At 40.4% G+C, this 12,518-nt stretch overlaps 1 protein-coding gene across 10 annotated transcripts in view; it reads right to left on the bottom strand.

Annotated features, from left to right (window-relative positions):
* TSC1 (TSC complex subunit 1) overlaps nucleotides 1-12,518 on the bottom strand; it is a 61,277-nt gene that overhangs the window by 25,731 nt on the left and 23,028 nt on the right. For all 10 annotated transcript variants that reach the window (XM_049895169.1, XM_049895175.1, XM_049895173.1 and 7 more), the window contains 3 exons: nucleotides 10,856-11,000; nucleotides 9,278-9,432; nucleotides 8,643-8,716 (listed from right to left, as the gene is read on the bottom strand). In XM_049895169.1, coding sequence (XP_049751126.1) covers nucleotides 8,643-8,716; nucleotides 9,278-9,432; nucleotides 10,856-11,000 — 374 coding nt within the window. The remainder of the gene's footprint in view (nucleotides 1-8,642; nucleotides 8,717-9,277; nucleotides 9,433-10,855; nucleotides 11,001-12,518) is intronic.

Raw genomic sequence — 12,518 nt, forward strand, 5'->3', positions numbered from 1 at the left:
AGAGCTCTCTTCAAAGGTCAGGTAGACCCCGCCTACAAAAGGTGAGTGAGGCTCTACAAGCTAACCAAGGACGCTTCCAAGTTAATACAGTAAACACAGTAGACTGGACATATGCACACAATTGTACATCCTTCTGAAACCCAACCAAATAGACACTAAAAATTAAAATATATATACATGTGTGTATGTTTATATATATATATATATATATATCTCCACAAGAAAGAGAAGAATGGGAGAAGAGAAAATAGCACCGAAAGTTTCTGAAACCGGAAAGCAGATGGGCAAGTGGTAACTGACTTAGTGAATCCAAGAAGGTGGAATCCTAAACTACCAAGGTTTCAAAGCTGAGTTAATCTGATTTATACCACAGAAGGCTTAAAAAGTTAAAGAATTTATAGCATCAAGTACTTGTGGAACTGGAGGTGAGTGGTGTATAGGTGAGGGCAGCTAAAATAAGGACAGGGTAAAACTGAGAAACAGAGCTCCTGGATTCCCTCCTCGACACTATGCTCCTAGGCAACAGCACTTCTCCCACCAGAAACCTGGATGTTTATTCTCTGAAGAGGTAAAACAAAGCATTTCTGAACTGAGGTACTCGAGAAATAGTTACGAGCACGAGTAACATTCCAAACAAGGGGACTGAGTGAACATACACATTCTGAATGCCAAGACCACTATCCCTTCCCCACCACCAGCCCTCTTTTCCCACCAGTGGCAGCCATACCCTTACTAAAGATCAGAAGGCTTTTTTCTAAGAAATCTATCCAGCTAAAAAGAAAACAATATTGACATCAGTTTCTTCAACAAATGCCCAGATCAACCTAAAATGAAGTTCAAAGTCAACAAGTCCCACCCCAGTGAACAAAGCCTTTTAGTCTCCTCATGCAAATATAAGCAGATTACCAGACATCTGAAGAAGGCCTAAAGATGTAAGAAAGAACAAAACAAACAGAAAAAAGCAGCTTAGAGGGAAGTAGATTATGTAAGAAATAGAAAAGAAAAAACTATCATTAAATGATTGTATCTGTGAAACAAAAACAGGCTACTATAAAAAAGGAACAGAAAACTAAAAAGAGCTTTCAAATACTAAAAACATGAAGGTACATATGAAAAACACAATAAAAAGATTTAAAAAAAACTAAAGATAAGGAAATTTTCCAAAGTAGAGCAAAAGGACAGAGAGAAAAAAGTGAACAACCAGTCCCAGGAGGTCCCACCCTGAACATCAGGAGTTCTGGAAAGAAAGATAAAGACAATAAAGGGAAGGGAATCAAGCATAAATAATTAAAGAAAATTTCCTATAATTTAAAGGTAAGAGTTTCCAGATTGAAAAATGAGTAAGAATAGACTTATACCAAGGTACTGCACTAGGAAATTTAAGAATATTATGAGAGCAAAGATTCTTTAAGCTCCCATAGAGAAAAATACAATACAGCAACAAGTACAGATGATCAGAAATCAGAAAGTTTTTGGATTTCAACAGCAACACTAGAAGCAAGGCTGGAATGGAATAATGCCTCCAAATTATTGAATGAGAATGATTCCCAAACTAGAAGTCTATACCCAGGCAAACAATTGCATTCTTTCTCAAAAAGCTACTAAAGGATATATTCTATCAAAACAAAAGTAAACCAAGAAGATGACATGAAATATAGGAAATAGGAGATTCTACACAGGAGAGACAAAGAAAACAAAAATCCTCACAACTGGACCAATAAGCAACATCATGATAAACAGAAAAACACTGAAGTTGTCAAGGATCTCATTTTACTTGGGTCCACAATCAATGCCAATGGAAGCAGCAGTCAAGAAATGAAACGATGTGGTGCATCGGGTGTATCTGCTGCGAAAGACCTCTTTAAAGTGTGTCTTAGGCATCTAGTGCTGGTATAACAGAAATACCACAAGTGGATGGCTGTAACAAAGAGAAATTTATTCTCTCACAGTCTAGGAGTCTGGAAGTCCAAATTCAGGGTGCCAGCTCCAGGGGAAGGCTTTCTCTCTCTGTTCACTCTGGGGGAATGTCCTTGTCATCAATCCTCCCCGGTCAAGGAGCTTCTCAGTGCAGGGATCCAGGATCCATGGACACACTACTCTCCTGGCTCTTGTTTTCTTGGTTGTATGAGGTCCCCATGTCTCTCTGCTCACTTCTTTTATATCTCAAAAGAGATTGACTTAAGACACAACTTAAGCTCATCAATTGCATCTTGTCTCATTAACTACCGCTAATCCCACCTTATTAACATCCTAGAGCTAGGATTTACAACACAGGAAAATCACATCAGATAACAAAATGGTGAACAATCACACAATACTGGGAATCATGGACTAGCTAAGTTGACACACATTTTTGGGGGACACAATTCATGTTGAAGTGTTACAAGGCAAAGATGTCACTTTGAGGATTAAGGTGTACCTGATCCAAGCCATGGTATTTTCGATCACTTCATATGCATGCGAAAGCTGGACAATGAATAAGGAAGACCAAAGAATAATTCTGGTGTTGGTGAAGAATACTGACTCTACCACGGACTGCCAAAAGAACAAACAAATCTGTCCTGGAAGAAGTACAACCAGAATGCTCCCTGGAAGCAACGATGGTAAGACTATGTCTCACATACTTCGGACATGATATCAGAAGGGATCAGTCCCTGGAGAGGGATATCATGCTTGCTTAAGCATTGGGCCAACGAAAAAGAGGGAGACCCTCAACAAGATGGATTGACACAGTGGCTGCAACAATGGGCTCAAGCACAACAACGACTGTGAGGATGGCCAAGACTCGGCAGTGTTTTGTTCTGTTGTACATAAGGTTGCTATGAGTCAAAACTGACTCAACAGCACCTAACAACATCAAAGAAGAATTGACGCCTTTGAGTTATCGTGTTGGCGAAGAATAATGAATATAGCATGGACAGCCAAAAGAACGAACAAATTTGTCTTGGAAGAAGTACAGCCAGAATGCTCCTTAGAAGCAAGAATGGCAAGACTTCATCTTACATACTTTGGACATGTTATCAGGAGGGACCAGTCCCCGGAGAAGGACATCATGCTTGGTAAAGTAGAGGGTCAGCTAAAAAGAGGAAGACCCTCAATGAGGTGGACTGACACAGTGGCTGCAACAATGGGCTCAATCATAAACAATTGTGAGCCTAGCACAGGACAGGGCAGTGTTTCGTTCTGTTGTACACAGGGTCACTATGAGTTGGAACTGGCTTGAGGGCACCTAATAACAACACAGGAGAAGGGCAAAGTGAAGCACCAGGAGAATAAGATGACAGCTGTGTAAGTAGACATAGAAGACAATCAGTCCATGTCAGAACAGAGATGTCAAGAGACAAATATACTGTAGGCCATCATCAAGATTCCTGCTATCTTTTTAGCCAGAGGACAGAGTGTCCAGGTGATCCTGGCTTAGATCTTGTCTGTATCTAGCTTGTCTTGATCACATGCTGATAAAGTTCCTACTCTCCCTTCTTTCACCTGATCACCTGAGGACATTCATTTCATTCCACAGAAGTATTCTGCTTTGACCTATTCCTGAGAGCTGGATGCAGGCCAGAGTGAGCTTAGAAGCAGAAAACATAGAACTGTTGCCTCCTCTGACCATATTTCGGCAGCACTGCCAGCACCTGGCCCTTGCTATAGGCCTTGCCAGATGTTCTGACTAGGGTAAGCTTTGTTTACCAGGATTCAGTCATGGCCTTGCCCACTGAATTCCCCAGAAAGGGCTCTTATAAACACTCAAAGAAGGTGAAGTCAGACCAAGACTCAGACACTATGTTCATCCCTTTGTCATCTGGGAGCCTTCATCTAGTAGTGACAAGACTGGCCTTTCCTCAGCCAGGCTTGGCTTCCTAATCAGCTTTTCAAAATAAAACAATACGTGTGGTAAAACTATAAAGAAAATCAAAACAAAAAACAAACAAAAAAACCAAACTGGTTGCCTTCAAGTCGATTCTGCCTCATAGTGACCCACAGGACAGAGCAGAACTGCCCCAGAGGGTTCCCAAGGTTGTAATCCTTAGGGAAGCAGACTGCCACATCTTTCTCCCACAAAACGGCTGGCGAGTTTGAACCGCAGACCTTTTGGTTAGCAGCTGAGCGCTTAACCACTACCAGGGCTCCTTTAAAGAAAAGCAAAGGAATGATTAACACAAAAACAAGAATTATAGTTGCCTCGTAGGTGGAACAGGGGACAAGAGGGAAAAGATGGCTACAATTGGGGAGGGTTATACAGAGGTCTTCTAAGGTATGGGTAATGTCCTCTTTCTTAAGCTGGGTGGTGGCTGCATGGGTGTTGACATGTTATTATTAAACTTTATATATACATTTTACATACTTTTCTATACATAATATATTTCATAATAAATTACTCTAAGCTGACTCTACATGGAAGATGCAGGGTTTGTGGAGAGATGAGATTCACTATAGGCGGATCAGGTAGTGAGCCAGTTTTTTTGTGGGGGATCACCAAATGTCAGTATCTGTGAGTCAGTTTCTCCAAAAAAACGTTTAATCCTCTGCCTAGGGAGCATAAGCCTGGCAGGGGCCAGAAGAAAGTAGGGGGAGGGAGCTGAGCTTCTCATAGCTCAGTATGTAAAATTTCATTTAATTTCCTCCTTTCCAGTCTCAACCTCAGCTCCACCCTCCACCATACCTGGTATCTTCAAACGAGGAGCCTCTCCAGATTCAGTTTCTCCAGAGAATATACCAGGGAACTTTGACAGGGGCCTCACTGAGAATGGTACTATGCAGGATGAAGAAAGGGACCTAGGGAGTCCAACCACTCGATATACAGACCTCCTACAATCTACTTGTTTTCAACCACACGCTTCACCTCCTGCCTTGCACAATACAGTAAGTCCTCAGGTTACAAACGTCTGACATAGAGACAAGTCATACTGGCCCTTTAAATTTACATAAACTTGCCCACTTTGAAATGATTGAACCAACCCTTACTCACAACAGATTCTTCATCCCAATCACCTTTACTTGCTGCACATGCAGCTTTTAAACCAATGAAAAGGCTTTGAGCCTTTTCCTGCACTAACCATAACCAACCTGTTGCTGCTAAGTCAACTCCAACTCATAGCAACACTATAGGACAGAATAGAACATGCCCCATGGCGTTTCCAAGGAGCAGCTGGTGGACTTGAACTGCTGACCTTTTGGCTAACAGCTGAACTCTTAGCCACTGCGCCACCAGGGCTCTTTTCTTGCACTAAACAACAAAAAAAAAAACCACAGTTGCCGTCACATCAATTCCGACTCACAGTGATCCTATAGGACAAAATAGAACTACCTCATAGGGTTTCCAAGAAGCGCCGGTGGATTCAAACTGCAGACCTTTTGGTTAGCACCCGAGATCCTGACTACTGCGCCATCAGGGCTCTATTCTTAAGCTAAGTCTAAATAAGAACCGATGCACCCAGTCCAACTTACCTAAAAATATGACTTAAAGGCACACTGAGGAATGGATCTCGTTTGTAACCCCAGGGACTGCCTGTAACTGGTACCTACAAGATGTAAGCTTTCCTGGGGTTCTGTGCGGCAAGCACTTGCACTGAAAAGTCCATCTCTCTGTTAAACAGTTTTTAGTTTTCCATCCAACTGTTAAGGATAAGTTTTAAACTCATACGAAGTTGTGTAAGTACTTCAAAATGGAATGATCCTATAGGTAGAAGAAAATCTGTGTTTCCCAATAATACCTTAATAGGGACATCTCCTAGATTACATTTTCAATCTCTCAAGAGATTCTTTAAAATTCTGTATCACTAGAGACGGGGCCAAGATGGTAGAGTAGTCAGACACTTCCTATGGTCCCTCTCACAACAAAGACCCGAAAAAAACAAAGGAATCAATAATATATGACAATCTAGGAGCCCTGAACATCAAAGACAATGCTGAAGAGTTAGACTGAGTGGCAGGGAGAGGGAGAAATGCTTTGGAAGCAGCAAGGATTTGCCAGACTTGACCTGGCCGGCACCCTGCAGGCTGGGTGGGCTGGCACACACGGGCTGAGGCAAGCAGTAGTGCTCGGGGTGTTCTCCACACCAGGAGAGACAGAGCAGTGGAGAGTCTGCTCAAGCCTCCAGAACCAGGGAGAAGTGGTGCCGAATCTTCAAAAGTTAAGTGCAGGCATCTGACCTACCGTGCAGAATTAAGAAAACCCTTCTCTGCTCTGGGAGGTACCGCTCCCATTTGCCCATCCCCTCCCCACTCTGCTCTGGTCCAGGTCCAGCTTCAGTGATTGCCGTGCCCTCTGTGCCAGAAGTGGAACCCATCATACACCCCAAGCCATTCTCCTGCCTTTGGAGACGGAACAAATTAACAAACAGGAAAAAATCATCTGCCAGCTCCCTAAGCTGGGAACTCAGGGCAGGCACAGGCCCTTTGTCCAGGCACAGGCATAAGTGGTCCACAGACTTTGAATGCCTTTCACCCCTGCTTAGAACTGTGTGGGCGCATTTCAACTGCACAGGTCCTCATTAGCACAGTACAACAGGGTATATACGTGAAGCCTATTTTCAACTGCAACTGCTAAGGCAGAGTGGCAGATTCGTGACATGTGACACTACCCTGCCCATTGGCAGGGTCCTCACCTATCCAAGTCAGGCCCCTGAGGACTAGTGGCTTTACCCACTCCACCTAGCCACCTCCAACAGGGGTCAGAGAATATGTGGTGCCTCCCAATCCTTACAGTCAAGAGCACTAGATGCCCAAAGTCCAGCTGCAAAACCCACCCACTTATGCGCTCTAGGAAATAGGGACACGCCTTCCACCCAGGCCCTCAGGGGCAGCTGTCAGCCCCCTACACCTTGCTCAGCACATAACCCCCTACTGCAGCCAGATACCTGTACCTACTCCAATCACCCCTGCGTAGCCCTGCCTGTCTACGACTGTGGGTGAGAGCCTGCACCACACACTTGGTGACCAATGACCTGGACACCTGAGCTGAATCCACACAAGAAAAGTAAACGGACTCTTGGGCTCACATACCTACTACACCTCTAACCACCTGGTAACAAGACGTGAGAGCTTCAAAGACGCCAGTTATTAAAGTAGCTCATAGAACCAGCCTATTTAGGCAAATCAAAACAAAACAAGAAGCTAGGACACAGTAGGCAAACATAAAATAAATAAATATAACAACTTATTGATGGCTCAGACACAACAGTCAATACCAAATTGTATAAAGAGGCAGACCATGATGGCTTCAGCAAACAACCAAAACAAAGAACCAAGAAACCTTTCAGAGGAAGATAAAGTCTTGGAGTTACCACAGGTAGAATTCAAAAGATTAATGTACAGATCTCTCCAAGAGATCAGGAAGGATATCAAGCAAAACACAGACCAAGCCAAGGAACCAACAGAGGAACTTAAGAAGGTTATACAAGAGTATAACGACAAATTTAACAGGATGAAAGAATCCATAGAGAGACGGCAAACAGAAATCCAGAAGATTAACAATAAAATTTCAGAATGAGACAACTCGATAGAAAGTCAAAGGAGCAGAATTGAGGCAATGGAAGTCAGAATTAGTGAGGTTCAAGATAAAGCACTTGACACCAATTTATTTGAGGAAAAATCAGAGAAAAGAACTTTAAAAAATGAAGAAACCCTAAGACTTATGTGGGACTCTATCAAGAGGAATAACCTACGAGTGATTGGAGTACCAGAACAGGGGGATAACAGAAAATACAGAGAGAATTGTTGAAGATTTGTTGGCAAACTTCCCTGATACCATGAAAGACAAGAAGATATCTATCCAAGAAGCTCATCAAACCCCACACAGGGTAGATCCCAAGAGAAAGTCATCAAGACATGTTATAATCAAACTTGCCAAAACTAAAGAGAAAGAGAGAATTTTAAGAGCGGCTAGGGATAAACAGGAAACCCTGGTGGTGTAGGGGTTAAGTGCTATGGCTGCTAACCAAGAGGTTGGCAGTTTGAATCCACCAGGCGCTCCTTGGAAACTCTATGGGGCAGTTCTAATCTGTCCTACAGAGTGGCTTTGAGTCGGAATCGACTCGAAGGCTGTGGGTTTGGTTTTTTTTGGGGGGTTTAGGGATAAACAAAAAGTCATGTGCAAAGGAGAGCCGATAAGACTAAGTTCAGACTACTCAGCAGAAATCATGGAGGCAAGAAGGCAACGGGATGACATATATAAAGCCTTGAAGGAAAAAAAATTGCCAGCCAAGAATTATATATCCAGCAAAACTGTCTCTCAAATATGATGGTGAAATTAGGGCATTTCCAGATAAACCAAAATGTAGAGAATTTATAAAAACCAAACCAAAATGAAAAGAAACACCAAAGGGAGTCCTCTGGTTAGAAAATCAATAACATCAGATAACAATCCAAGGCTAGAACATAGGACAGAACAAGCAGATATCAACCCAGATAGGGAAGTCACAAAAATAAATCAAGGCTAAAATACTGAAAATAGGGAAATATAGACGTCATTATGTAAAAGATGATAACACTAAAACAGAAGAAGGACTAAATAATATAACAGAACTTTCATATGGAGAAGAAATCAAGGCAGTATCAAGAAATAAAAGATTGGTTTAAACTTAGAAAACTAGAGGTAAATATTAAGATAACCACAAGGGAAACTAATCTCGTTACTATACCTTCGAGGGTCCAGTTCATGGTCCTTGGATCCAGTCACTAATTCCGGATGAATTCGCACATGCTCCATCATTGGCTAGAAGGGTTAGGGTTGACAAATTATGAACAGCTGAATTTCTGTGGTATATATATACAATGGAATATTATTTGGTAATAAAAAGCAACAAAGTACTGACACATGCTATAATATGGATGAATCTTGGAATCATTACACATGTTAAGCGAAAGGTGCCATTCACAAAAGACCACATACAGTGTGATACCGTTTGTATGAAATATCCAGAACAGGCAAATTGACAGAAAATAGATTAGCTGTTGCCTACAGCTGAGGGGTAGGAAAAAGGAGGAGGAAATGAGGAGTGACAGCTAATAGGTACAGAATTTCTTTTTGGAGTGATGAAAATGTTCTATAAAATTGGTTTCAGTATAATTTTGTGACTACACTAAAAACCACTGAATTGTAGTTTAAATGGGTGAACTTTAAGGTATATGAATTACATCTCAAATAAAGATATGACCATAAAAAAAAAGGTTGAATAGCTTTCAAAATTTTCCTGTCTACCACTTAATCCAAAAGGTTATAAATGCAGCCTATCTAAACAGTATGCTATCAAATAAATGAGCAGTTTTAATTTACCTTGATCACTTCTTCAAAAGTCTCCAAGTTTTCCTTCATACTGTAGTGAGAACGTAGAAAGGAGACAAAGTTGCAAGGGTACATTCCATAAAGGCGATGAAAGAGAGCATAAACACTGGCATGGAGATGGACAAGATAGATTTCTGTCACATGGCCTAAAAAAAAGGAAATTGTTTAGAGAAGACTCTTAGTTGGACACAAGACTGGTATGTGCAAAACAGACACAAACACACAGCTGCCAGCATGACCTCTTATCTACTCCTCCTCCTCTCCAAAGATAGCAAGTCAGTGGTTTTTCTAAAATGCAAATCTGAACATACCAGACACCGCTATTTAAAATCCATCAATGGCTCCCTATGACCTTTGGATAAAATCCAATCTACTTAGTGTGACCTGTAAATGTTCTTAGTAATCTAATCTCTGCCTTCCTCTCCAGTCCTCCCCCCAAAATGATCCCAAACATTCTTACAATATTGAACTACCTTTATAATATAGTTCCTCTCCCTAAAATTTGTAATTCCATATCTCCAATGCCCAATTAAGCATGAGTTTCTTGAGGGACTGTCTTACTCACCTCTGTATCCTCTGTGCCTGGCACTTGTGCATAATGGGCATTTAAACAATTGTGGAATGAATGTGTGAGAAAGAGCCTTCAGAAATCAGTAAGTAGTCTTGGCTATGAAAATTTAAAGCGAGAGTGAAGACTATTATCTAGAAATTAACTTAAAGAGCTATATACCACTACTGAGTGGGAGAAAATAAAAATTTAGTTAATCTAGCCTTATCTAGGTCTATGGAAAACCCCATGTCTTTAATATACATAAAGCTCCTCCACAGTAACAGACAGACAACTCCCTTTTCCCAAAAATGATCCTACTAAATAAGCTGGCATCATGTGCATCCTGTGCTTGGTAATTTAATCCTGTATAGGAAGCCATAGTATTCTGTTTCACAGGTCTGACACATTTCACTCTTTCAATATGGATATCTCATGCTGGGATTACCAAAAGATTCCGAATTTCACATGCTTTAAAAAAAAAAAAAAAATTTTTTTTTTTTTTTTTTTTTATAGCTTTTGAGTCACACTGATAGAGCTGTGTTACCTGCTGACACAGAAAAAAAAAAAACCCACAGCATTTGAAACTAGAATGCTAATTAGGACATCTGTGTTTTCCCTCTTCCTTCTACATATAAGATGAATAGGCTCTCAGTACCGGAAGTTTGCGTTCTGTCACAACAGGCCAGTGGAGCAAGTTCAGTCTACAGAGTTACAATCTAGATTAAAGTTGTTTTTTAGTTTAACTACTGAAAATCAAAAAAGTTTACAACCTATCACTGGATTTCTCTCTGACAACTAATCCTTTCAAGTAACCAGAATAAACAAGGTATCTCAATACTCATGCTTCTTATACATGCCTACAATGGAAGCACCCAAGACATTTCCTCATCTAAACAGTGAAAACCACCCATTTCAGCTATAAAATTCTATATGTCCTTCCCTTACAGTGTACTACCTATGAATCAATAATGAAAACATTCACCTGTTAGGGTCTGACAGGTATATAGGGAGAACTTTACCTGGTTTCTTCAGGCACCAGGATGAAAGACGGCCAAAAATATCAAAGAAGTCATGAAGGTGCTGTTTCCCGGACTGTGGAATCATTGGTAGCATGGTTATCAACACTAAAACTCCCGTTGTGAGGACTACTACATCGGTGTCAGTCTATAGAAAAAAAATTCAAGCAAGAAGAAAGACCTGTCAGACACAGGACCAACACTATGTGGTAAATGAAGAGGTTCTAAATAATGAGGGAACCACAAATTAGAAGTTCATTCACATACTCATTTCCCTATCCCTAAGGATTTTGAGGGGACAACATTGAAACAGACCGAACAGGAAAATTACTGAAGACTAGCTCTACTTTAAGGAGTCCATGAGGACCATTTATACACCTATACAAACTCAACCAGGAGATGAGTTTAAACTTGACTTGGGGACTCACAAGTCCTAAAGTCTTGGGATGCTCTATTTATAACATCAAGATGTTCTGCTTTTTAACAAAAGAATGTTGTTCTGTTTTCCTTCATTTATCCAAATGCTAAAATATTTATTTCTTGTTAAGTCAATTTAAAAAAATCACTACACACTGACAAATAATTCACTATTTTTTAAAGGGCTATAACAACAAATATATAATTTAAGAAGAAATTAATACAGCATTAACAAGTCTACTTAATGGCTCACCTTTAGAGCAGTATTTAGAGATTAGCAAATGAGAGATGATATGGTGATCTCTGACCATGCCTACTGGGTCATCAAATAACTTCAGGCTAATTGAAGACACTTAATACCCAATGGATAATGAATCAACTCAGACTAGCTACAGCAGCTCACCTGACCCATAATTAAATCATGAATGTTTGCCAAGCAACTGAAACTCAGATTTAAGAAACAAGATATTAATCAAAAGGCTACCAGTGCAGGGTAAGACAGCCATTATCCCTATTATAAGAGGAATCTGTGAGTATGGAAATGAAGTCGTAAATACATTTAGATTTTATACCAAGCACCAAGCCTTTTGTTACAGCAGGCGTATCTGGTATAAAGAAGGTAATATATTGGCAGGAGAAAGGAGAATATATTACCACATAAATAGTGAGTTCCAGCAAAACAGAACTAACTCCAGTTCAGTTTATCATAAAATTCTAACTGAAGACTTAATAGCCCATGACTTATTTTTAAGACTTACCCTTTTGGAAGAGATAGTACTCTGCAATCTAAACTACATACTATGCCTCAGAACTGGATACTAGTCTCAATTTAAATCAAAAAAAAAAAAAAATTAAGTTGTTCCTTTTTCCTTATCATTAAATGAACATTTTTATGATACCCTGACAATGTGACACCTTGGGACCCACCTCTAGGGAGAATAAAACAAGGTTACCCCTTGTTGGCAGAGACAAAAATCATTTTGCATAGAGCTGTATCAGATGAATCCAAAGGTATGGCCATCCTGCAACAAATACTACTGGATATTTTCGTGTCTCTGTGAGGTACAGGGAGTTAATACTAACCACATTTTCTTATTTTATAGATAGGAAGCAAGTCCAGGAACTAAAACAGATTAAGAAAATAGCCCTGTATATTTCAGCAAACCATTGTCAAAGCTAAAACCATAAAGTTCTATTTAGGTTATGACTCCCTATGTAGAAAAATGCACTAAATTTAGAGCAAAAAAAG

The sequence above is a fragment of the Elephas maximus genome, chromosome 9 (assembly GCF_024166365.1).
Source record: "Elephas maximus indicus isolate mEleMax1 chromosome 9, mEleMax1 primary haplotype, whole genome shotgun sequence".
Classification (NCBI taxonomy): domain Eukaryota; kingdom Metazoa; phylum Chordata; class Mammalia; order Proboscidea; family Elephantidae; genus Elephas; species Elephas maximus.